We start from the raw sequence: 22,622 nt of genomic DNA, 5'->3' as shown, positions 1-22,622 counted from the left end.
GACTGAGCGATTCATCGAGTTAATCGAAGTCACAGATAAAACCGCCTTCGGCCTTTCCGACGCCATCCAACAAGTTCTCGAGCCCTTGCGGCTGGGTGAGAAACTCATCTCGCAAACCTATGATGGAGCGGCCATGCTGATTGATGGCAAAGGCAGCGTGCAAAGCCTGATGAGTTTAAGATACCCCAACGCAGTGTTTGTGCATTGCTCCGACCAGTTAAATGTTACCCTGCAGCAAGTGTGCGCGTCTCGAATCCCTGAACTGAAAGTGTTTTTTGCCGACTTGACTGGCTTTGCAACCTTTTTCACCTCACCCACAAGAACAGCTGCCTTGAAACAAGTGTCGTGCAACAACATCCAGCGACCGCAGTGGAACTTTCAAAGCAGGACCATTAACGCCGTATGGGACAGTCAAGACGCCATACTGGAGTGTTTGGATTGCATTCGCACTCAGCCGGGATGGGACAGCATGACTGTCAGCGAGGCATACGGCCTGTCCATGCATTTGAGAGACCCCAAGTTTCTACAACTGCTGCATTTCTTTGCGGAAGTTATGCCGGAAGTGGATGTCTTGCAGAACATTCTGCAGAACCAAGAGATTGACGACTCGGTTGTGAGATGCGCCGTGGAGAACTTCATCGGCAACGTGAAGGAGGTGAGAGAGAGGGCAGATGTGATCGCCGACCACGCTGGCGACGCCAAGCGCAGGAAAACCAACACGGCTGAAATCATGGAGAAGGCTTGCGACAACATGACTGCACAAGTAGAATACCGGTTCTCCAACAGTGACTATCTCATTGCAGCGCAACTCGTGGACTGCTCACTTTTCCCCAAATTCACAACATCATTTCCAGCAGCCCAACTCAGTTGTGCTGTCAAGTTGTGGCCTTCAGCTTTAAAAAACAAGGAAAAGTTACAAAGTGAACTAAATATTCTCTACCAACACAATCAGTTGTATGCAGGGAAATCTGCACTTTTGCTACTAAAGACTATTATGGAAACCGGCCTGCAAGACATCTTGTCTGAAACATGCATTCTGTTAAACATCTTCCTCGCAACTCCCATGGCGACCACTGAGCCTGACAGGAACCGGTCCACCATGGAAAGGATTAACACGTTTGCAAGGAACACATTAGGAAAGGAGCGATTGAATGCTCTTTGCATGCTTTCCAATGAAAACCAATTTATCCAGGGACTGGTGGATTTCAATAAAAAAGTCATGGACAAGTTTGCTCGTGCTAACAACCATCAAGTTTCATTCCTGTTCAAGTGATTGAGGAAGTTCGCTTATTGTTCTTAGTTGATTTTATTCTTTTTTTTTCCTGTGAAGAACAATTTGGATGAATGTAGTCAGCCATTTACTGTACTGTAAATTATTTATACATGTACATTGAGTATTGTTAATATTTGTCACTTTCAGAACCATGGACAAGGCTTACACTTGCCATTTTAGAGTTTGTGATGGTCTATGTTGATTTTTTTTGTTTTAATGTTACACTTGATCAAACTTTAATTAGTTTAGAAAGCATGCCTTAACATTGATAACATTAAGAATTGTGCTGACTTGGTTGCCTCCCACCAATAAAGATAAATAATCTTAACATAACACACAGTGCTTCTATGCAGCTAAGCCGCATTGTCAACATACAAACCGTTTGGGATTTGACAGTTTATTTCAACAATGGAATATTTCACCCATAAAAGATGTAGCAATATATACATGACGAAAAAAAAATCTATCAAATAACTTTAATTTTCAAGCGTTTTAAATTAAATATATTAGCTCTAGAAGGGATTACAATAAAAGCAAAGCAAACAATTACAATCATCAGTGCCAGCATAAAGGTTAAAATGACATTGCATCGATTTCGGGTCGGTCTAAGACTGCCGCCACATCCATTCTTTTAAGTCCTGCTTGTACGAGTGTGAGGCATGTGATTATTTGACCCAGTTGCAATGTCCAATCAAGTGACTCCAGTTAGCTGAATTTTGATCCAGTTAAGAGTAAAAAAAAATGATTCAATGTAGCTCAAACAACCCAAGAAAAAAGCATGCTGGTCAAAAACACCTTTTTTTTGTAAACCCAAAGCCTTACAAGCATGTCACTTGTGGCAAATCATTTTTTGTTTCAATGTATGTAAACCCTCCAGAGTTCAAATTTGATCATGTTAGTGGTCAGTCAAAGAGTTTGAATGAAAACCATTGCTCTTGTAAACCAGCACTGGTAATCCAACATGCTCTTCTTTCCCTTTGCTCAGCAAAGGGACAAACAAGGGTCCTTAAACTCAACACCCAGTGACACAAGGATGGGCATAACACAAGAAAAATCTTCAAGGGTGCATGTGCTGAGGGTTTCGTAAAATTACATCAAGGTGTGCCAAGCGGAGGAGTAAACAGTGATGACCATCCCTCTGGGTCACACAGCCAAACGTCAGGTCATTGCAACTTGATGAGCGAGGAATTACAGGCAGCACAAACAAACACAGTCTCTCTCTGGGCCTCTGGAGCTGGAGGAAAAATGAAAGGGGTTCAATAAAACAGGACAATGTGTAGCCTTTAAATAGTAAATACAGTCAAAAATGTTGGATTGGACCTACTAAGTCCATGATTCATTGTTTACATTGGGTACAGTAATATTTCTGTTGCCACTCACCGTCAATGGAACTAGGTCAACCTAATAACTAAAAATGAGTCCATTTATTTCTAAAACGTGTAATTTTGCAACGTCTTACCGGTGGCTCCCATGCAAGACCTCAGCACTTTGAAAGAACAACATCTTGAACAAAAGCTGTTGCCACAGTTACTGCAGTTCTTCTATAATAGGAAGAGAGAGTTGCGTTCAGACTTAGAATTTACATCCAATACAACGTGCACAGTTCGACGATCACTTCTCTTCAAGTCTCACCCTTTTCTTCAGCACTGAGAAGACAGCATTGCAGCTAGCACAGTTGCCTTTGGAGAGAGGGAAAAAAAAGACGTCATTTCTGAGCATTATTATTGCAGCTACTTCAAAACTTTGTCACAGCACTCTGACCAATGCTGGTGGTGGGGTAACGTTTGCGCAGTTTCTCTGTCAGCTTGGACACTTTGCTGCGTATGGGTTCATTACGACTCAGGAGGCCATTTTCAGAGATGGTGTCAAACTCAGGGGCTCCAAGTGGACCATCTTCATCCTCCTAAAACAGAGGGAGCGGGGCAAGTGAAGTCCAACAGTGTGCACCAATTACACTAACTATCAAATACATGAAAATGACAAGTTTAACTATACCTCGGTACCTTTACCTTCAAACACTCACAAGGATGTATAGTAACGCTTTCATGACCACTTAAGAACCTCACTTTAAATCATTGCCTATGTAACTTCATAAAATTTTTATGAGGGTAAGAGTTTGACACTGGAATGTAAAACTTGAATTTCAACTTCCAATACTTACTACATGCAATTGTTGGGAAATACACCACAGCGACCCATCTTAAATGTGCCCTTCATTTTTACCAAATACTAGACTCGTGATGATCCAAGACACAGTGACAAAATGGTGCACAAATACCCACATGCAATGTAAGGTGAGTAAGACCGACAAAACCCTCATGCACAAAGCATGAAAACAACAAGCCCCTTACACACATATCACTTACGGGTACATAAATGGAAGATACTGGAAAATCCACTTACCACTAACACCAAAGGGGTTTCCTTTGTGGGATGGAGTATAACATAGTACAGTTTTACACACAAGCCTCCATGCTACCACATAAAAACCATGCTACAGGGTTTTAATAAAGTACAGTAACAGACCCCGGTCAATTTACACGATTTGGACAAGTGAGTGATAAGTAGATCAGAAAGGGTAAGATTACCAAGTGTTAGCGCAGATTGGGCAACACTCACCTGCAGGGTGATGGCATTTTCCTGATTCCACAGGAAAGCAGGAGATAAACAGGAATGATATAATTAATATTTTTATTCCACCCAGGGATGAGGAAATTAAAACCATTTATGATTGTTGTGCCAGTTAAGCGTCTGATTAATACTATTTTGTGATAATGTGTATAAAAAAAAAAATCCTAACTGTTAATGATTGACTGATTTGGGCTGGGCGTGTTTTTTTTTTTTTTTTTTTTTTTAATGCAGCTCATCTCAGCAGTGCAGAACCTGCCAGCCTATCTCTCATGCCATCAAGAATGGCAGAAAATGAAAGCCAGTTGCTCTGGAGAGAACGTCTCCTGAGCTAATTAGCTTTCGCTGCTGATCACCGCTGGTGTGGAGGATTATTTTGTACAAGAAAAGATTAAATCAGTGAGGTTGGATTCTACCCTTGATCATGGTTCAAATAAGCCCTTTTAAATTTTAAAGTAAAACCTTTGGATATTTTAGAAGTTATGACGGCGGCAGGCAACAAAAACTTTACAGTACAGTTTAGTTGGGACTGCTGTGTAAACACATACTGGAAATGGTCAATACACATACGGAGAACTATATTACCTCAATTGCATCTTTAAATTCATCATCAGGCTCAGCTTCTTCTGCTTCCTCCACACTCCCAGGTGATATGTCCTGAAAGCAAAAAAAATTTTTCAGACTGCATTCAAATAAAATGAAATACGGTCATTATAGCATTCTCAAATGAAAACTATGATACTTGATAAATATTACGTTGTATAAACACTGACAACTTGTACTATCCTGGCACATGATTACTACTATACTTCCTTTTGAGTGTCCCTCACCTCCAGACTGGTTGGTGTGGGTGTCCTCTCCACTACATTGCTGTGATCCAGTTCGTCACACGCTGCCTCTGATGTCGGAGCCTGGCCGGCATGGAACAGCTTCTTCAGGTCCACCAAAACTGGAACACAAGTAACAACAAAAACGTTAGCTGTAAAAAATATTTGAAGTTCATTATCATTGTTGAACTGACCTCTGTGGAAGTTTCTATTCCAAAGGAAGATGACGCTGTTCAAACCAGCGAGCACCCAGCCGACAGGAGCGAGGTAGAGAAGACACACCACTGTAAACAATCCTACATAAAACCTAGGGGGAGATGATGAGATGTAAATGTTGACTGGTACGCCAAAATTTACAAACAGCTTCATCCACACATAATGTGGTCTTCTTTGGCGCTCGAACAATTCTCAAAGCTAAATAAATCCTGAGAAGAAATGAATGTAAAGCAGTAAGCCTGTGACTCATATCTTGGTTTTAAGGGACCCAAAAAAAAGTTTAGAGAAGCATCAGCATTCGGTCTAAGTAAATATGGATGTGCCGGGCCCTATTTCCCGTAGTAGCCGTTTTTATGATTATAGACCGACAATTAACTAGCACACTTTACCTTGATGATGTGGTGTGATTGTCCCAGTACAGGACCTTGTAAAATGTTTCTGCTGATTGACAGGCCGAAGACAGCATGTCATCCAGATGCTTCAACCTGGAGATGGGAAAAATAAAACATTTCTCATCCACGTAAGCATGTCGTACTATTTTCTTGTGCCCATTTTAATAGTCATATTATGGACATTAAATTACAACTAATCAGTTAGGGAAAGAGAAAATGCAGTGTTTCTTACAGGTCTTTGACTTCCAGCATAGCCTCCTGCTTACTGAGGTGCACATTCTGCAAATCTCTGCGATGCACGGTGTGAAAGTGCCTCCTCTGGAGTTCCGTTTCTGAGGCTCTGCCCCAGCACCTGTCCTGCAGGTAGCCAAGGGCAGCAGGCACTGTGACTGCCACCAAACATAGTGACAACCAACCCACTGATAGAGGAGAAGAAGAAGCCAGTTAGTAGTAGCCACCAACGACAGAGAGTCTCCACTTACCTTCATTAATGGTGCAGAAGAAGACATTGAGGAATATACAAACAACTAATGAGCAGAGGGGCATCCTCCACCTGAAAAATAGATGTTATACTCTCAACAAGATGTCTCTCTGCTATTGAAAACAAGAATAAGTATGTTTAACAGCTTTTCAGGTAGGGTGGAACCACTAAAATGATGCTAACAAAATCAGTGTATTTTTAACAAATGCCTTAACTTGCCTTTAGTAACTCACCCTCTCCCCTTACCTAAAAACACTCTTTTCTTTATGCATGAAAGCTCACAAGTATTACTTCAAACAGTAACAGTTAATGACTATTTCTATGAAGGCCACAATATGATCCGAAAACATAGAAACTATTCTTTGTTATGGGAAAAGGTGTATCAAATTTTGAAAACTCGCCCTAGCAGGAAGCGGGCCAGCTCCATAGCATCTGTAACTGGTTCCAGAAAAAGCGCCATTCTCTTATAGGCCACAACCATGTTAAGCAGGTCAAAATTCAGTGTAGATCTTGGGCTTCCAAGTTCAGAAGCATCTGGAGATCCCAGAGTCTCTTTGGATATAGTGTGCACCATCTCCCCCCTTTCCCCTGGACCTTGGTAAGGGTCAGATGATGCCGCTGCACTCTGCATCATCATTCCTGTGAGAAAAACAAATACATTAAGATGATGGTAATCACGTCACTCCTATTCTTGAATTACTATTGTGACTGCATGTTAGAATTCTGTAAAACCAGCAACATCAGGCTGCTAAAAGTATACAACACTTGTCATACAATTTGGTGCATGGAAGATACTGAACGTTTTAGGCACGTCAATACTATAGTTATGAGATCACTATGAATCAGTGACGTCATTGCTACGTGGGGCATTTCAGATCATACGTTGACACATTCGTGTTTGTAAATACAAACCATTATTTCATTCATAACGATTTAGGGCTTATAATATTGATAATTTAAGTAATGGATATATTAAGCAACTGCAGATGTTGGTGTTTTGGTTTCTGTCAAGGCTTTAAATACGCAACTATGGCATCGGTTGCATCTCCAACACAATACGCAAAGTATTTTAACGCACTGCAATCGTTCCTGAAGGAGATTGCGTAGCAGGAACATTGTTTTTTGGTCATTTTGGGATCAATACAAGATGACACTTTGACCCTCAGAGATGTGGCAATCAGTGCAGGCAGTCATTTTTAAGTTGCTCATTGGAGCAATCAGCAATGGGATAAAGCAACTGAGCTCCAAATTTGCAATGTTTTTAAATAATCAACAAGTCATGTGATTGTAACATGCAGATATACTGTTTAAGACTAAGAAATAAACATTGTTATGACTTTATTCTAGTTCGTTGATGAGAAAATTTACCCCGAGCTACGTGTCCAAACCGGAGGCTAGAAGTTCAGGCGACACTAGGTCCCGCGGACATCATAATCCTGGAGGATGGAAAAGCCTCCAACTTCATCGACCCAGTCACCATAACTGCCCCGTATCGCATAAGCACCGACCCGCGCTAAGCATTAATAATACCGTGCCCTGCCTTTTAGACGAGAAATTACGCCAGTGTCGAGCTGCTTCTTCCGGTTAGCTATTCCATGCTAGCTTTATATTGTAAGATTATCTGCTTGGTTTTCCAGGATGAGCAATCGATCATCGAAAAGCCAACGTCGATAAAACCGGCATAAATTATGCATTATTTTTGTTAAATCGTAGGTATTCAATGCACAACACACCACTGCATTTAACAGTTTTGATTTATTGAGTTCAAAAAATATTCTTGAGTAACATCAAAACCATTTGACTTGTCAAATGTCAATCATCTTTGCCGCAGCAGCAGAAGCCGCTTGTCAGTTACGGCTTTTATAGTGGTCAAGGTGAGCAAGGATCCATCCAGAAGGTCCGAGGGTGGCCAAAGTCAACGAAGTCAGGGCAAACACTGTTTCCTGACAATAAAAAAAATAAAAACTTAATAGAGTTCTCATTGAAGGTGTGACGCCAGCAGGGAAAACATAAGTGTTTTTGGACTTACCAACAAGCCGACTTTATATTGAGGAGGTTTGCTTTGGATTAAGGTAGCTCGCTGATTAATCGTCATCTTTGCACGGTGGGCAAAGAGGTGCGGAGTCCTCAACATTCCAAACATGTTCAAAAGTCAAATAAAGTGCTAGTTCACAATTGTAGAGATGATATAGGAACAAAATATATCCCCCGCACCTGGTAAGTGGCCGGTTTAATTGCGGTGCATTTAAATGCTGTAGGAGAAACATGGATGTGTTTATGACCATAAATAATAGAACAGTGATATGCCTGCCTTGAATCTGTGTATAACTCTCAATTTAGATGCAAGAGCAATGTTTTTGTAAATATTGACATTGATTCACATTATTTATATTAAGTATTTTCAAGGCAATATATTTGTTTTTTTAATTATGGGAAATAAATAAATATCATTTGTGGTATGTGTTTGACAATTGGAAATTCATCAAGTACAATATGAGCTGAGGGCATTAAAGGTTTTGGTAGTCTTGGCTCTTAAAATCAGGAAAATGTGCTCGACCGAAAAAAAAAAATCACGAAGGCCGAATACAGACTGCAGGGTTCTTAAAGAGACAGCAGCAAGGACATCGTTTTCAGGCACGATCGACGTTGAAGGGCGTCACCATAATTGGTGCGTGTTTCGCTTCCTGGTTCCTGAAGAGGAGGCGCTCGCAAGTTGTCGCGACACTCGAAGATAGGTTTGTTTTGTGCAACAGCACTACATGGGCAACAAACACCTTCTTCGTACCACCATGTCCACAGAGATTTTGTGTGATCGCTTGGTGTCCAGTTTGAATCCGTATCCTCTGCATCGTGCCATGGAAGTCAGGAGGTAAAGATCGTGCGCACGAGTGAGTACTTTTTTTCTCAGTGACAACCCAATGAACCAAAATTGTACGTGTATTTTTTTTTCTGAGCCTATATAGTTAACCTGAAAAGGTGTACCCTAAAATCAGGTTCCAGTGATTGATTTCATCCGATCCATTCTACCCAGCTAAGTGGGCACCGTCATGTCCCCGACAAGGATTTGGCACCTCTTGGCCCATTGCCAGGACAGAACCCCCTGTGGACCAGATGAGGAGAGGGAGAAATTCTGGGGGGAGCTGTTTGATCAGCTAGATCTCAATAAAGATGGATACATTGACATACATGAATTACGTAAAGGGCTGGCGGGTCAAGGACTATCCAGAGCTTCACTGGAGAAGGTAAGACCTATTACCTGCACTCACCTGGATGCCATTTACAAAAGTATGAAGGGAATCTATTATGAAAGCCTTTTCCTATGGCAATATTAATGCAAACATTCCTAATCGTAACAGCCCAATGTAATTGTGTGCATCGTCCTCTTCGTCTTCCCTGATTTGTTTTTCCCAAAGCATGTGGGTCATGTACTTAGCTGGCTGTCACTTCCTCAGTGTGTGCATTTGTGTGCAAGATGTTTATTTTGGTTGTGTGGAACAGGACTTGTAAGATGAGAATGGCAAGCTACCAAGGTGACAAACCACCAGTGGCTGCCTTCACTGTTATTAGCTGTAAATTTTATAATGTCAATACTTTTAGAGTATTCAAAGTATTTATTTAACCAATGGTGAGTGTTTCAAGTGGAAGTCAAATCAAACAACTTTTTCTTCTATGCGACCCCACTCATCAAATCATAGTATTCTGATTAATATTGATTATGTGGAATATGAATTATAGAAAATAGCAAAATCATCTTTCAAATATCACATCACCAAACCAAGAATACAGGTGAGCCGTGATGGTTCAGGATAAAATCCCCTGCTGGCTTTTTTCAAATTCCACATGGAACAGCAGGGGTCAGATTATTTATTATTGTGAAGGGCCACCAGTTTGATACACACTGAAACAATGAATTGACTCAAATAACATTTAATGATATTATGTTATTAACCATTAATAATATAAACGTATGGAAAGAGAGTGATTATTCAAATTTCTCAGAATAAATAGGAAACACTTTATTTCTAGAAAAGAAGGCAGTGTGACTTAAGGTTCCCACCACCGACAGAAACTGAATTACCCATTTTCAACCGTCTTGTGTTTTCAGATTGTTGAGGCAGGGGACACCAATGAGGATGGAGTGCTTGACTTTGAAGAATTCACTCAGTACCTTCGTACTCACGAAAAGCAGCTCAAACTCATGTTTCGAAGCCTGGACAAGAATAATGATGGTCTGTGGCAACCCGCCAAATATATTTTAATCACCATAACAGGCTTCATTGATTTAAAATTCACATATATAGCCTGTCTCTTAATTTATGTGTCTGAATGGTTCCATCCAGGTGAGATAGATGCAACGGAGATCCAGCAAGCTCTACGCGCTGTTGGCTTAGACATCAGTCTCAGAGCTGCCACCAGAATTTTACAAAGGTCCGTCATCTATTTGTCATTATAGCGAAATCATGAACATGCTCTGCAATGCTTTTACTTTAAGTCTACTCTTGGGAGCACATTATAATTAATGTTTAGTTGAGGTTAAAGTATTGGCACGTTTACTGATCTTGAAAACTGGTGGTTGACTGTGGCTAAATTCTTCAAATATTTTTTAAGACTTTATTTAAATATACTGTATGATGAAGTTCTGCTTTTTGTTTTTGTCTTGAAATTGACTGTTTTTCCACTTGCTCTCTTAGTGTACCCTGTATATGTTTATGTTGGCATTGTGCCGGTAAAGTATTCAGTTGTTTTCAATGCCATTTCCACTTATCTCCCTTTTTAATCAACCTTGTATATGTTTATGTGTGTCAACCAGTATAGACAAGGATGGGAACATGACCATTGACTGGAATGAGTGGCGGGACTACTTTCTGTTCAACCCTATCACAAACATGGCGGAAGTGGCGCGCTACTGGAAACGTTCAATGGCAAGGCTACATAAAGAATTTTTTTTTCTTAATATTCAGCCAAGATTGATGTAATAATTGAAAGCATCCAAGGGAATGCACATTCCTTGTACCTGAAAATAATGTTTTTGACATTGTTTGGAAACCAAAAATCAATAACTGTAACCTCTGCCTTCATTAGATGTTGGATTTAGGTGAGCAGATGACAGTTCCAGATGAATTTTCAGAAGAGGAGAAAAGGTCTGGCTATGTATGGCGGCAGCTGATGGCTGGAGCCTTGGCTGGATCCATATCAAGGACTGGGACCGCCCCCTTAGATCGTCTCAAAGTTTTCCGGCAGGTGAGTTAGTAGTATACTATGTGATTAGAATGAAATTACCATTGAAGGGCAATTTACTTACTTACTATTCATTGTCACACATGGACACACATCTTCATTAAATGTTTTTGGCAGGTTCATGGTTCTTCTCTGTTTAGTCGGAACGTGCTGGGAGGTTTTCAGTACATGCTAAAAGAGGGAGGAGTGCAGTCGTTTTGGAGAGGCAATGGAATCAACGTTCTTAAAATCGCCCCAGAGACTGCAATCAAATTTACAGCTTACGAAAAGGTGAATACCGCTTGCCTTCTTTTCCTTTTTCTTTTCAGTGTTTGTGAACAACAGCACGGGAGCCATCTTGTATGATTTTGAAGGATTACATAAAAAGACTCATTGATCATTCCATCTTTGGCAAAAAAGCTACTATACTTCATTTAAAAGCCCTCCTTTTCTTATTTTCGGTTTTGTTTCCAGATCAAGCATATAATGTTTGGCAGAAAGGATACCAAAAATCTGAGGGTTCATGAAAGATTTCTTGCTGGCTCGTTAGCTGGTGCAACCGCTCAGACCGTCATCTACCCACTGGAGGTGATTTCAAGTCACAACACAAATACTCTCAACAGTAATCCACAGTGCATACGGTCATTTTCTATGCATATTCTTTCTTAGCTTCCTTCTTTTACCTTGCCAGGTGCTGAAAACCCGACTCACGCTTCGAAAAACAGGCCAATTCTCAGGAATGTCTGACTGCGTCAAGCAGATCCTGCAGAGGGAAGGCGTTGCGGCCTTCTACAAAGGTTACGTGCCTAACATGTTGAGTATTGTGCCTTACGCCGGCATTGACCTGGCAGTCTACGAGGTCAGGTGGACATGACGGTAGCTAGAGTACACTGTATGTTCATGTTGTTTCTTTCTTCTAACTTGGTATCTGTTTCCCAGACACTAAAGTTTGCCTGGCTAAGTAGGAACAGAGGAGTTGCAGACCCAGGGGTGATGGTCCTTGTTGGCTGTGGTGCAATCTCCAGTACCTGTGGGCAGTTGGCAAGTTACCCTCTTGCAGTGATCCGCACCCGAATGCAAGCTCAAGGTTAGATGAAGGGGGTGTAGCAAATATTGAGTACAATACAAATGACAGTGGGGAGCATTTTCAAGTCATCAGCTGTATCTTCTTAGAAACAAAAAACTTAAAAGGTTTCAAATGATTGTGCAATGCAGAATTTTAAATAATCAGTTGTAAAGGAATGAAATAAATCGATTTGATGGATTTAGAGCATTAGAAAGTCATATTTATTCAAAATCTAAAGCTATTCAAATCAAAACCATCAATTTTTTATATTATTTGCCTCTCGCTTTTTCTCTCTTCCCCATAGCCTCAATGAAAGGATCCGCTAAGCCATCAATGTCTGCCTTGATTCGCACCGTTTTGACCCAAGAGGGTGTCGCCGGCCTGTATCGAGGAATTTCTCCCAATTTGCTGAAAGTCATCCCTGCTGCCAGCGTTTCCTACGCTGCATACGAGTACACCAGGATAGCTCTAGGAGTGGATGTGGCGGGTAGGCAGGGAGAGAAAGGAAAGGTTTAAAAATGTGTGGATGTTTTGATGTGACTTCAACCTACAAGATGGGTGTCAAACTCAAGGCCCAGAGGCCAGATAAGGCCCGCCACATCATTTTATGTGGCCCGCGAAGACAAATTGTGCATTGAGTACAAATTGTCTTCACTTTAAAAAATAGAGATATTTCTAGCAATTTTTATTACCATTCGCATTTTTAAAATATTTGAACAATTTTTACTAGTCTCTGATTTCAAGACTAGTTATTCATCAGTTCGTTATGTAGACCATACTGCGTTGACAGTCATAGTTGCCCTCCGATGGAAACTATGGCTACAACGCAGCCCGTGACAAAAATGAGTTTGACACCCCTGATCTACAAGATTTGCTCTGACCTGTTAAACCTGCATGAAAAGGTAGATTTTGATGGTGGATGGATTCACAGTCCTGTGACTGCACGTCTTGATGATCAAATGATAAAAGTGATAGCGCTGCCCTGCATTTGGATGATCTCGCAAGATGCCATGAACAAATTGATGTGAGTTGGATTGCTCTGTATGTATCTACTACCATCTGCATTTATATTTACAAGTGACAACTTGCATGAACTTACCTGAGAAGCACTGCAAAGGGTTTCTGTGTTTCCAAATAATTGCAAGAGGATTTTTCAGCCTTTTCTTCTCCTCACAGGTGTTATGTAGAGAAGAAAGATGACTGTTGAGAGCATTGTTGCAGCGTCTGAAGGTCACCATAAGTGCTTAAGAGTGAAATGACTCAAGCAAATGGAAGTAACACAAGAAGCTCATTAAAGAGTGGCTATCAGCACAATAGTTATCACAGCATAACAGTTATCACTCAAATAGTGAATTTTGAATACTATCATTTTAAATGGTCTTGTTTCAAGCAAAACTATTTGAAACAACTCTCCTTGCACTGGTCACCTCTGGAGATGATGTCTCACAGCCTCCTCGCTCAAATGATGATTAGCAAGTAGAGGAGTTTGAGTCAGCTTTGAAAAACACTACATTGTCAATTGTATTCTCACCTACAGTTACAAGATTTTTATTTTTGAAATAAATACTTTTTGTAGCTATATTTATGTTCCAATTGTTATATTTATAATAAATGCAGATGTGAATTTTAGTATTCATTTCCTGTATTTTAATTGTATGTTGAGTGTTGGCCTGTTAACTGGTTGATTTTTTAATGCAAGGGTTAGAATATATTAAGAAAAAACAATATATTCTGTTAAAAATTAATTTAGACTCACTTCAATGCCAAAAAAGCAATAAAAATGATTAAACATGAGAACAAATACTCTATTGTATAGAGTAGTGACAAATTTTAGGACTGCAAGATATTTTGGAACAGATAGAAAATATAATTGGAAAATTTAATATGTGCCCCTGAGATACGGTCAGCATCAATATAGTACATGTTTTTCTTAAATAATATACAAATTTCACACATTTTCCAACTTTGAAGTTGAGCTAATTCGGTTGAATGAAATATGAATACAGAAATATTGCATAGAAAACTGATTCGACCAAGGTACTGTGGTACACTAGTGTGTCAGAAGAGATCAGAAAATGATTTATTCTTTGTGACATTGTGACTTTCTGGAGGCGATCGTGGCGTGCCCTAAATATTTATGCAAAATTATATGCCCTGTTGTTTACTTCGCGCAGGCGCAGATCTGTTGGTTCTACTCCAGGCCGGGAGGTGGCGCCGTTTTAAGGAGTTAACATTAGATCTGGAAAGAGAGCAAAGGGGCTGAGAAAGGCCGGACCGGGGTTGGCCTAGGGTAGCGTACATTGATTGGTTATTTTAAGCAGGGAACTTTGCCGGCGTGGTAAGCGATCTCCCTTACATTGGCGTTCTTGTTTCGCTCCACACAAGCTTTGGCCTTCCCGCTTCTGCGCAGCCCGACCCGGCCAAAGCCACACGGCCTACCCCCGTGTGTCATTTCTCTCCTTGTGCTCACCATGTCCGGATTCGGCTCTTTGCCGACCAATGGCGTCGGCGCCGGAGCGAAAAAAGATGCTTTTGCAGACGCAATGGAAAGAGCCAGACAGGTAAACCGTGATAATCGCACACTGACGAATGCAACTGTCGACCCATTTTACCTCGATAGTAGCTTAGCTAGCTTGATTATCCGTGTCGTTAGCTTCAGTTGACTAGCGAGCTTGTAGCGATATGCTACCGGCAAGTGAATTCTGCTATAAGGCATTGATTGACCCGAGCCCGCTCGAGATTACAATTTGGATCGTCGTCTTTTGAGTGTTTCTATTGTGAAGTCCAGAATCGTAACATCGCCGCTTTAGTCCCTTTATGTTTCATTTTTGACCACGTAGATTTTCCGTTCAACCTGGACATTTTGGCAAAAAAAAAAAAAAAAGTTCAGTCAAAGCACTAATTGAAGTGAGGCTAACAGATTGCTATTTGCGAATGACAATGAACTATACAATAAATTTGTACAGTTGAATTTTAAATAACCGCTGACTGCAATGCTTACTACATTGCAACTGATATTTTTGTCAGGTTCACAATCGTACAATTTAGTCTTTTCTTAAATTTCCGTCAAGATGTGAAGTATTAACGGAATTAATCCAAGAAAATCAAATATAAATTGAAGGGAATTGGATTACACATTTGTGGCTACAGTAATTTGGGTAGATAATGCCCAAACCCAAGCCATGCATAATTCAAATAAATGGTTTCTGTAATTTGTAATATCAGCTATTCATCCACCCATCCCTCCATTTTTTTTTCAAGACTAGATAGGCTAGAGATGTTCTGCTTTTGTACATGAACCTGAACAGCCTTTTTCCCATCAATTCAGTGTCCTTGGGATTTCCAAACAACTTGATTCAGCAACAGAATTAAATTAAATGAAGTTCAGCCAGCTCTAAAACCCTACTTTTGCATTTTTTAAATAAATGCAACCTTTGCATTGCATGTCCCCCAAATATCAGGCAGTCGTAAGAATTCAACCTAATACTGATTGTACTTGTTTATAGAATTCATAAGAATTCAACTTAATGCTGATTGTACTTGTTTATATACATATATATATATACATACATACATACATACATACATACATACATACATACATACATACATACATACATACATACATACATACACATATACATTACTCCGTCTTGAATGTTCAAGTAAGACTTCTCAATTTCCTAGATTGCAGCTAAAATCAGTGGTGAGAGTGGTCACATGGCAAGCAACAATGGAGGAGCTGAGGGTTTTCCATTCGCCGCACAGAAACGATCCCTTGAAGAAGCAGGTTGCCAATTTTCTCCAAATGTCTTTTTTTGTCTGAAACTGCTACTATGTTAGAGGCTTACCATTTCCTTCTATTTAGATGAACCAGATGCCAAGAAGGTAGCATCACAGAATGAAAGAGATTCGTCATTGTGTATGTTGACTGTGCACATTGATTTATCACAACTGCTGGATCCGCTCACTTTCCAGCCACTCAAATGTTTATCTCTTTCTTGCAGCCATTGGAGCTCAACTGGCTGCCCTGGCTCAACAGAGGTATGAATGTATTTTTGCTATTTTGTTTGTGCTAATTCCTCAACAGTGCACTGTTCTTATGGGTTATGTAGCCTATCTAATTTCTTGTATAACTGGTTCCAGTGTCAGGCCCGGCATGATGACAATGACAGAGGAGTGCAGAGTGCCTGATTCTATGGTTGGTCTCGGTAAGTGCAGCCATACCTCTTAAGTCATATATGAACAATCCAACTGTGTATTGTACAAATGTTCAAATTAGAATTGCAATTGTCTACTGTCCTTTAGTCATCGGCAGAGGAGGTGAACATATCAACAAAATACAACGGGAATCTGGCTGCAAGGTTCAGATTGCACACGGTGAGCTTCACAATAACCAAATTGATAACTTTCTAGTCTTCTCTGCTCTTTGTGTTTATATGTATTTTTCCACATTTTTCTATGTTATTTCAGACAGTGCTGGTCTTTCGGAAAGAAGTGTTTCTTTGACAGGTTCACCTGATGCCATAAAGTAAGCCCCATTGTCAAGCCATTCTAATCAACCTTGATAGTTTAAGATATGAGCCGTTTTCACTTGTGCTGTTGAATCAGATTAACATTCAGCACTGGTGAAAGAAGTAAGGAGAAGCGTGATTGCACAATTTAACCTCTGCAAACGGGTTTTACACGAGCAGGACTTATGGGGCTGATCAACGAGTTTAAATGAGCCAATTATAGATGCAATCACAAGATGGAGCAATGTGTCAATTTAAAAAAAGTTATTTACTATATGTAATTGTTTACAGAGGATCTAAATGGTATTGTCAAGCATTTTTGCCCGTGTTTAATAATGTATGCCATGCCCCAAGTAAGGAAAGGAAAAAAAAAAGTCGTGATTTGAATGTGAATAGTTTAGACGATAATGAATGAACACAATTTTTTTTTTTTTTTATCAACAAAGTTGCCACGTTCAAAACATTCTCTAAAATCACAACAAAATAATTTAGTTGGAAGTATTTCAGTTTGAAGTGTTTTAATGAAAAGATTTTAACTCGTGGTAAAGCCTTCCCAGTAAAGCCTTCATAGTACCTAGTATAAGGTGAAGTCGAATGCTTGTTGGTTGTAGTTGTCTTCTATTAATGGTGGACATGGAACTTGACAGTTAGGACTACAAGTCACTGAAGTAGCACGAGTCAAGCAAAATGTATGATTAAAAAAAAAAAAAAAAAAACTCCAGAGTATGTTGCATTTTTGAGGGAACATTTACTTTGCAAAAACTGAGACCTAGACCATTAAAGCTCAGACTGGTGCTGTGACTTACTGTCGCCTGCTTGCCGCATCTCATGGCAACAAATCCCAGCCAGCTCAGTAGTTGAGTATATGTGGCATCCGGCACGACAAGGATTTACTATTGAAAACGCCAAAATATGCAATAACCGACTAGGGTTCTATCGATGTCCACAATGTGATGTGACACGAGATTTTAGTCATGGTAAGCCAGTTTAAACTAAATAAAAACTCCCCGTTCCCTAATCATGTTGATGACGAGCAAATGACTTCCAGTTACACTACAAAAAAAAAAGTTTTGAACTTAAAAGAACTCATTAGCTACCATCAACAACACAATGTGACTTGCACCTAAGTATAGGTTAGAGGACCAACCCAACTATGATAGAAAGTACAAATTATAGTCCTAAAGTTGGTATATTTTGTATGTTTTTAATAAATATAATTTACACAACTTAGAAATTAGTTACTAATTGTGGACAATGAAAACACGGGAGTGATCACTGTGCTTGTTGTCTGACGCTGCACCTTTGGTTTGCTTCCTGTAAGTCTTTTTCGCAGCGTAATCCTCAACTCAGAATATTTTGACTGCACAGGCTTTGCCCAATATAGTAGTGTTTTCAAACAATTCGATTCATAATTGCACTTTTTATTTGTTTCAGGAGAGCAAAGGCGCTCATAGATGAAATCATCTCAAGGGGACATGATTCGCCCAACGGGCAGACGGGTTCCATGCAGGAGATGGTCATCCCTGCGGGCAAGGCTGGACTTATTATAGGCAAAGGAGGAGAGACTATCAAGCAGCTACAGGTTTGTCAAATGAACTAAACCCAAGTTTGGGCTTCCCTGCTAAAGCTGCGACCCACCCAACTTCGGTCGGCTCAGCGGAAGTAAATTGACGGATAGATTGATGTCACTCTGTTATTAAGCTGTGCATCCCATAACATTCTTTTGCAATTTTGAAGGAACGAGCCGGAGTTAAAATGATCCTTATTCAAGATGGTTCCCAGCCGCCGAATGTAGATAAACCACTGCGCATCATTGGAGACCCATTCAAAGTGCAGGTACTTGAAAGTCATCATCGAAACATGGTTTTAGTTTCTCTGCTTTTTGCGGCCATTCATTTGGTTTTCTGTTGTTTTGCAGCAAGCTAAGGAGATGGTTAACGAGATTCTACGAGAACGGGAAGGTTTTGGTGACCGGAATGAATATGGCTCAAGAATAGGGGGTAGTGGCATTGATGTAAGTTTGCTTGGGCTTGAAATTTGCATAAAATGCTTGCAAGTGACAGATTCTCTCGCAATGAATAAATTTAGCTTGTTAGATGCAGCACACTTATTCCTGTTCATTTTGAATAAGTAGTAGACAGAGTGTGTTTGAATAATTAACTACTGCACTGCAACTGAAGCACAAAAGGCTTAAATTGACCTTGAAATGTCCTCGATACAATACTGAGTCGTTTCAGCCACATTTCTGGGATTTTTACAGATAGGTGTCCCTCGCCATGCAGTGGGGGTCATAATTGGAAGAAGTGGGGAGATGATTAAGAAGATCCAAAGTGATGCTGGAGTGAAGATACAGTTTAAACCAGGTAAGTACTTGTGGAAATGTGGTAATCTTGCAGGTTTTGCTGGATCCTATACTTTAAGGCCTTTTCCTTGACCCCCCCCCCTCCCCTGCTGTTGTTGGCTCTTCAAATCCACACCCATCAATTGATAAATGTCATACGTTGACCTTTTAGATGATGGCACCGGTCCTGAAAAAATGGCACACATTACGGGTCCTCCTGATCAGTGTCAACATGCCGCTTCCATCATCACAGACCTGATACAGAGTATCCGTACCAGAGAGGACGGGGGCCAGGGGGTGAGTATACGTTAGGCTGAAATAACTTCAAAATATTTTTAAAAAATACAGATTTTCTTCCCATAATGGAAATAATTATTTTTCCTCTCAAAATTCTACACACAACACCCCATAATTATGTGTGTGCAAACAATTGCCCACTTTTCTGAAGCTTCCAAACGGACTCGATACTATCTTGATAGTTTCGGCGAAAATATAGCTGAAAGGTTTGCTCCAGTGACAGGCACTTTGTTCTGTATGTGTGAATCTTTTACAGTAAAACCTTACAGAATATTAGTCTGAAGCTGCAGGCTGGATAAGGAATTTGTGCATGCATGGATTTGGGTTACAGGAAAAACCTGGGTGTCACTGTTGTACAGGAGCTTTAATTGCTTGGCAATAGATAGTAATAGTGGCTTTTCTTGGCTATTTTTTTTACTTACCATTTGCATGCACATGTGCAACATTGACACATTGTAGCAAATGCCAATATTTCTTATCTAAACCCTTAATAAATTACTGTTCATAATTAATAGGTCAGTCAAGTGCAACCTGGGCATTTTTTCTGGTGTAGGTAGTTTGAATCAAGAGTTTTTTTAATTAATTTTTTTTTTTTTTTCTTCACCACAGGGCCCCCCTGGTGCAGGGATGCCACCAGGAGGACGGGGGCGGGGTAGGGGCCAGGGAAGCTGGGGTCCCCCAGGGGGAGAGATGACCTTCTCTGTTCCTGCTCACAAATGTGGACTCGTGATTGGCAGAGGAGGGGAAAACGTCAAAGCCATTAACCAACAGACCGGTGCATTTGTAGAGATGTTACGTCAGCCGTTACCAGATGGAGACCCAAATTTCAAACTGTTCACAATCAGAGGTTCTCCACAACAGATAGACTATGCAAAGCAACTTATAGAAGAAAAGATTGAGGTACATTCAAGTGTTGCTTGGTATTCCAATGATTAGATGGGCTCACATTGAAGGGGTGTACTAATAAAGGAAACATGTCTTGGTTATCCAGGCCCCGTTATGTCCTGTGGGTGGTGGTCCAGGTCCAGGAGGCCCTGGTGGTTCCATGAACCCCTACAGCCCCAACCCTTATAATGCTGGACCTCCTGGTGGTGGACCACAGTATGTAAATCCTTAAATGTAGCAATTGCTTTAACTTTTAGCCCCGGACTAGACTACTTGGTGAACTAAAACCATTCATTGTTTTGTTGCTGGTCTTTACAGTGGAGGTGCACCAGGTGGTCCCCAGTACTGTGCTCAGAATTGGGGGGACAGCTACCAGCAGTGGCAGAACCCAGGGCCACAAGACCCCAGTGAGTAATCAACATTCTAGTCATCAATACTTATGTTGGCCAAGTCGGGTACCCCCCAACAACCTGGTCTACACAGAGAGACTGAACATAAAACTGGTGTATCAGCCTGTCCTGTGTCAAATCCCTTGTGATATGGGAAAAAGAATTAAACTCACAAGCTAGTGTGTAGGGCCTCTTTGAAAAAGGGAGAACTAGCCAAATTATGAACTGAGAGCCTGAAGTTTCAAACACAACCTAAAATATATATTAAGAGACTATTTCAGATGTCTTACTAAAAAATACGCTTTCGCCAAACTCACTCTGCCTGATGTGTCGCGATTACATTGTTTTTTTGTTTTTTTTTTTCAAAGAAAAGGGCATAATTAAAGAATGACTGAATCAATTACTGATGGCCAACAAAATCAAGAAATGACGCTGAAATCATCATACTTGGTCACTAACAGCATTGCTGAGGCTCCTTAAAGAGTCACAAGCAAAGGGCTCCTACTAAGTTTGGTGTAATGGTGAGTTGAGGAAGTTTGAGGAAACTGGTCTGATGCAAAAGTGTAATGTTCTATTTATATATATAAATAAAGAGTTGGGGGACCTGTTTTAGCTACAAAAAGAAATGCCTGATCTTATTCTTTGCAATCTACCATTAGATAAGGCAGCGGCAGACCCAAATGCAGCCTGGGCGGCCTACTATGCACAGTACTACGGTCAGCAGCCAGGGGGCACTATGCCAGCACAGAACCCAGCAGATCCTGGAGCAGCAGGGGACCAGAACCAAGCTGAACAGACAGCTGGCGGTCAGCCAGACTACACAAAGGCTTGGGAGGAATACTACAAAAAGATGGGCATGGGTAAGTGTGTACAGAAAACGTTGATAAATAAACTTAATGAGTCTCTTTAACCAGCATCTGCATGGCAATGATATTTTCCCAAATTATCTATTTTAATAATGTGTATTGTGCTGTTAATTTTTCAGTCCAGCCTGCAGGAGGGCCAGTGGCTGCTCCGGGAACTGCGGCGGCACCGGCTGGGGGAGCAGCAGCTGCATCTGGTGGCCAGCCGGATTACAGTGCAGCCTGGGCAGAATATTACAGACAGCAAGCTGCCTACTATGGGCAGGGAGGGCAGGCCCCTGGGCAAGGGGCTCCACCACAGCAGGGGCAACAGGTAGGAGAAAAGTTTGAACCGAAAAAATATTGTTGCACCGTCTTAAAATACTGCTTGTTAGAGTACATTCATTTGAAACGAAATCGCATATCTTTGACTTTTCTTTCCAGGCGCAGTAATGAAGTTTTGTGTGGGTGGATGGTTTTGTCAGCTCTTGGGACTTCTGCTGGTGGAGATTTCCGTTTTTTGCTTCAACAATTCAAGACCATTATTGAACCATCTACACTTATTTCAAAATCTTATTTTTTAAATTTGGTAGTTGACTGACTTGGTTTTTTTCCCCCCCAAATGGAATAAGGGAGAAAGTTTTGCTCATGCATTGAAACAACGCACTAATTAATTATCTCGATAGAATTAGTTTTTTGTTTTCCTTATTTCACCCACACCTTCTAATACATCTTTGTTTTCAAAACTATGAACTATAAATTATGAGTATCTTTACTGCAGAAGCTCTACAATGCTCACATTCGGGTTGACGAGTTTCACTTCTATTTTGAAATTCCGTTTCGCCTGGTACTTTTTAAGTCACATTTAAAAGTTGTCTGTTGAAATTGCAGTTGTCATGTACCCTGCAATTTTTATTTTTAATTTCATTCACTGTATTTTTTTCCCCGGAGGGTACTGTGCATGTCTGTATGCTACTTAGCAGGAGTACATGTGCAGGTTTGCTGTAAAATGACATAAGTTCACATACTGGCTGATTGTGTGTCCCATGTGTGGGTGTGTCTTCCCTCTGGTTACTTCAACAGTAGCTACAACTTAATCGAAAAAGGATTCCCCCTCCCCCAGTAGGCTCTATCATTGTATTTTGTTTATTTTTTTTTTACAGCTTGTTTTTAAATACTTAAAAATAAAACATTCGGATCTACAACATCTTCCGGTTAAGTCCAATGGCTTAATGAATTCGGCATTCACAAGAA

General features: G+C 40.5%; 3 protein-coding genes and 1 long non-coding RNA gene across 23 annotated transcripts; 2 read left to right on the top strand and 2 right to left on the bottom strand.

Moving 5' to 3' along the window:
• Nucleotides 1-1,287: 1,287 nt before the first annotated feature.
• On the bottom strand, nt 1,288-7,444 carry zfyve27 (zinc finger, FYVE domain containing 27). Of its 4 annotated transcripts, XM_088373360.1 has the most exons (14): nt 7,186-7,444; nt 6,219-6,456; nt 5,819-5,889; nt 5,569-5,755; nt 5,334-5,429; nt 4,923-5,035; nt 4,732-4,850; nt 4,487-4,558; nt 3,893-3,913; nt 3,677-3,697; nt 3,035-3,176; nt 2,906-2,952; nt 2,733-2,814; nt 1,288-2,507 (listed from the first exon to the last, which is right to left on the bottom strand). In XM_088373360.1, exons 2-14 carry the CDS (start codon nt 6,452-6,454, stop codon nt 2,437-2,439), a joined length of 1,278 nt encoding a protein of 425 aa, XP_088229486.1. In that variant the 5' UTR covers nt 6,455-6,456; nt 7,186-7,444; the 3' UTR covers nt 1,288-2,436. The 4 variants fall into 4 exon arrangements, with proteins under 4 accessions (XP_088229486.1, XP_088229487.1, XP_088229488.1 ...); XM_088373361.1 differs by lacking the exon at nt 3,677-3,697; XM_088373362.1 differs by lacking the exon at nt 3,893-3,913.
• A 109-nt stretch (nt 7,445-7,553) lies between these two features.
• Nucleotides 7,554-8,132, bottom strand: LOC148399143 (uncharacterized). The gene is made up of 2 exons (XR_015858078.1): nt 7,847-8,132; nt 7,554-7,760 (listed from the first exon to the last, which is right to left on the bottom strand). It is a non-coding gene; the product is annotated as an uncharacterized LOC148399143 (long non-coding RNA).
• slc25a23a (solute carrier family 25 member 23a) lies at nt 7,904-13,729 on the top strand. 15 transcript variants are annotated; one of them, XM_088374088.1, is made up of 14 exons: nt 7,904-8,034; nt 8,617-8,686; nt 8,794-9,059; nt 9,923-10,046; nt 10,158-10,245; nt 10,628-10,739; nt 10,900-11,058; nt 11,173-11,325; nt 11,509-11,622; nt 11,726-11,893; nt 11,974-12,121; nt 12,405-12,587; nt 13,007-13,124; nt 13,277-13,729. In XM_088374088.1, exons 3-14 carry the CDS (start codon nt 8,865-8,867, stop codon nt 13,305-13,307), a joined length of 1,593 nt encoding a protein of 530 aa, XP_088230214.1. In that variant the 5' UTR covers nt 7,904-8,034; nt 8,617-8,686; nt 8,794-8,864; the 3' UTR covers nt 13,308-13,729. The 15 variants fall into 15 exon arrangements, 14 of the variants coding, with proteins under 14 accessions (XP_088230214.1, XP_088230213.1, XP_088230204.1 ...); XM_088374087.1 differs by having other exon boundaries at nt 8,772-9,059; XM_088374078.1 differs by having other exon boundaries at nt 8,617-8,705; nt 8,849-9,059.
• Nucleotides 13,730-14,345: 616 nt separating this feature from the next.
• Nucleotides 14,346-22,575, top strand: khsrp (KH-type splicing regulatory protein). Of its 3 annotated transcripts, XM_088374203.1 has the most exons (18): nt 14,348-14,661; nt 15,788-15,890; nt 15,969-16,022; nt 16,108-16,144; nt 16,247-16,311; nt 16,409-16,480; nt 16,574-16,631; nt 18,049-18,196; nt 18,352-18,450; nt 18,533-18,628; nt 18,875-18,977; nt 19,128-19,252; nt 19,862-20,152; nt 20,244-20,353; nt 20,456-20,544; nt 21,186-21,386; nt 21,512-21,702; nt 21,813-22,575. In XM_088374203.1, the coding sequence occupies exons 1-18, from the start codon at nt 14,572-14,574 to the stop codon at nt 21,819-21,821; spliced, it is 1,941 nt and encodes a 646-aa protein (XP_088230329.1). In that variant the 5' UTR covers nt 14,348-14,571; the 3' UTR covers nt 21,822-22,575. The 3 variants fall into 3 exon arrangements, with proteins under 3 accessions (XP_088230328.1, XP_088230327.1, XP_088230329.1); XM_088374201.1 differs by having other exon boundaries at nt 14,347-14,661; nt 16,409-16,631; XM_088374202.1 differs by lacking the exon at nt 15,969-16,022 and having other exon boundaries at nt 14,346-14,661; nt 16,409-16,631.
• Nucleotides 22,576-22,622: the final 47 nt, after the last annotated feature.

This window comes from Syngnathus floridae, chromosome 4, assembly GCF_059516105.1.
Source record: "Syngnathus floridae isolate MCC-2025c chromosome 4, RoL_Sflo_1.0, whole genome shotgun sequence".
Classification (NCBI taxonomy): Eukaryota; Metazoa; Chordata; class Actinopteri; order Syngnathiformes; family Syngnathidae; genus Syngnathus; species Syngnathus floridae.
Note: the sequence above shows the minus strand (reverse complement) of the source record. Positions and strands in the feature narration are given on the sequence as shown.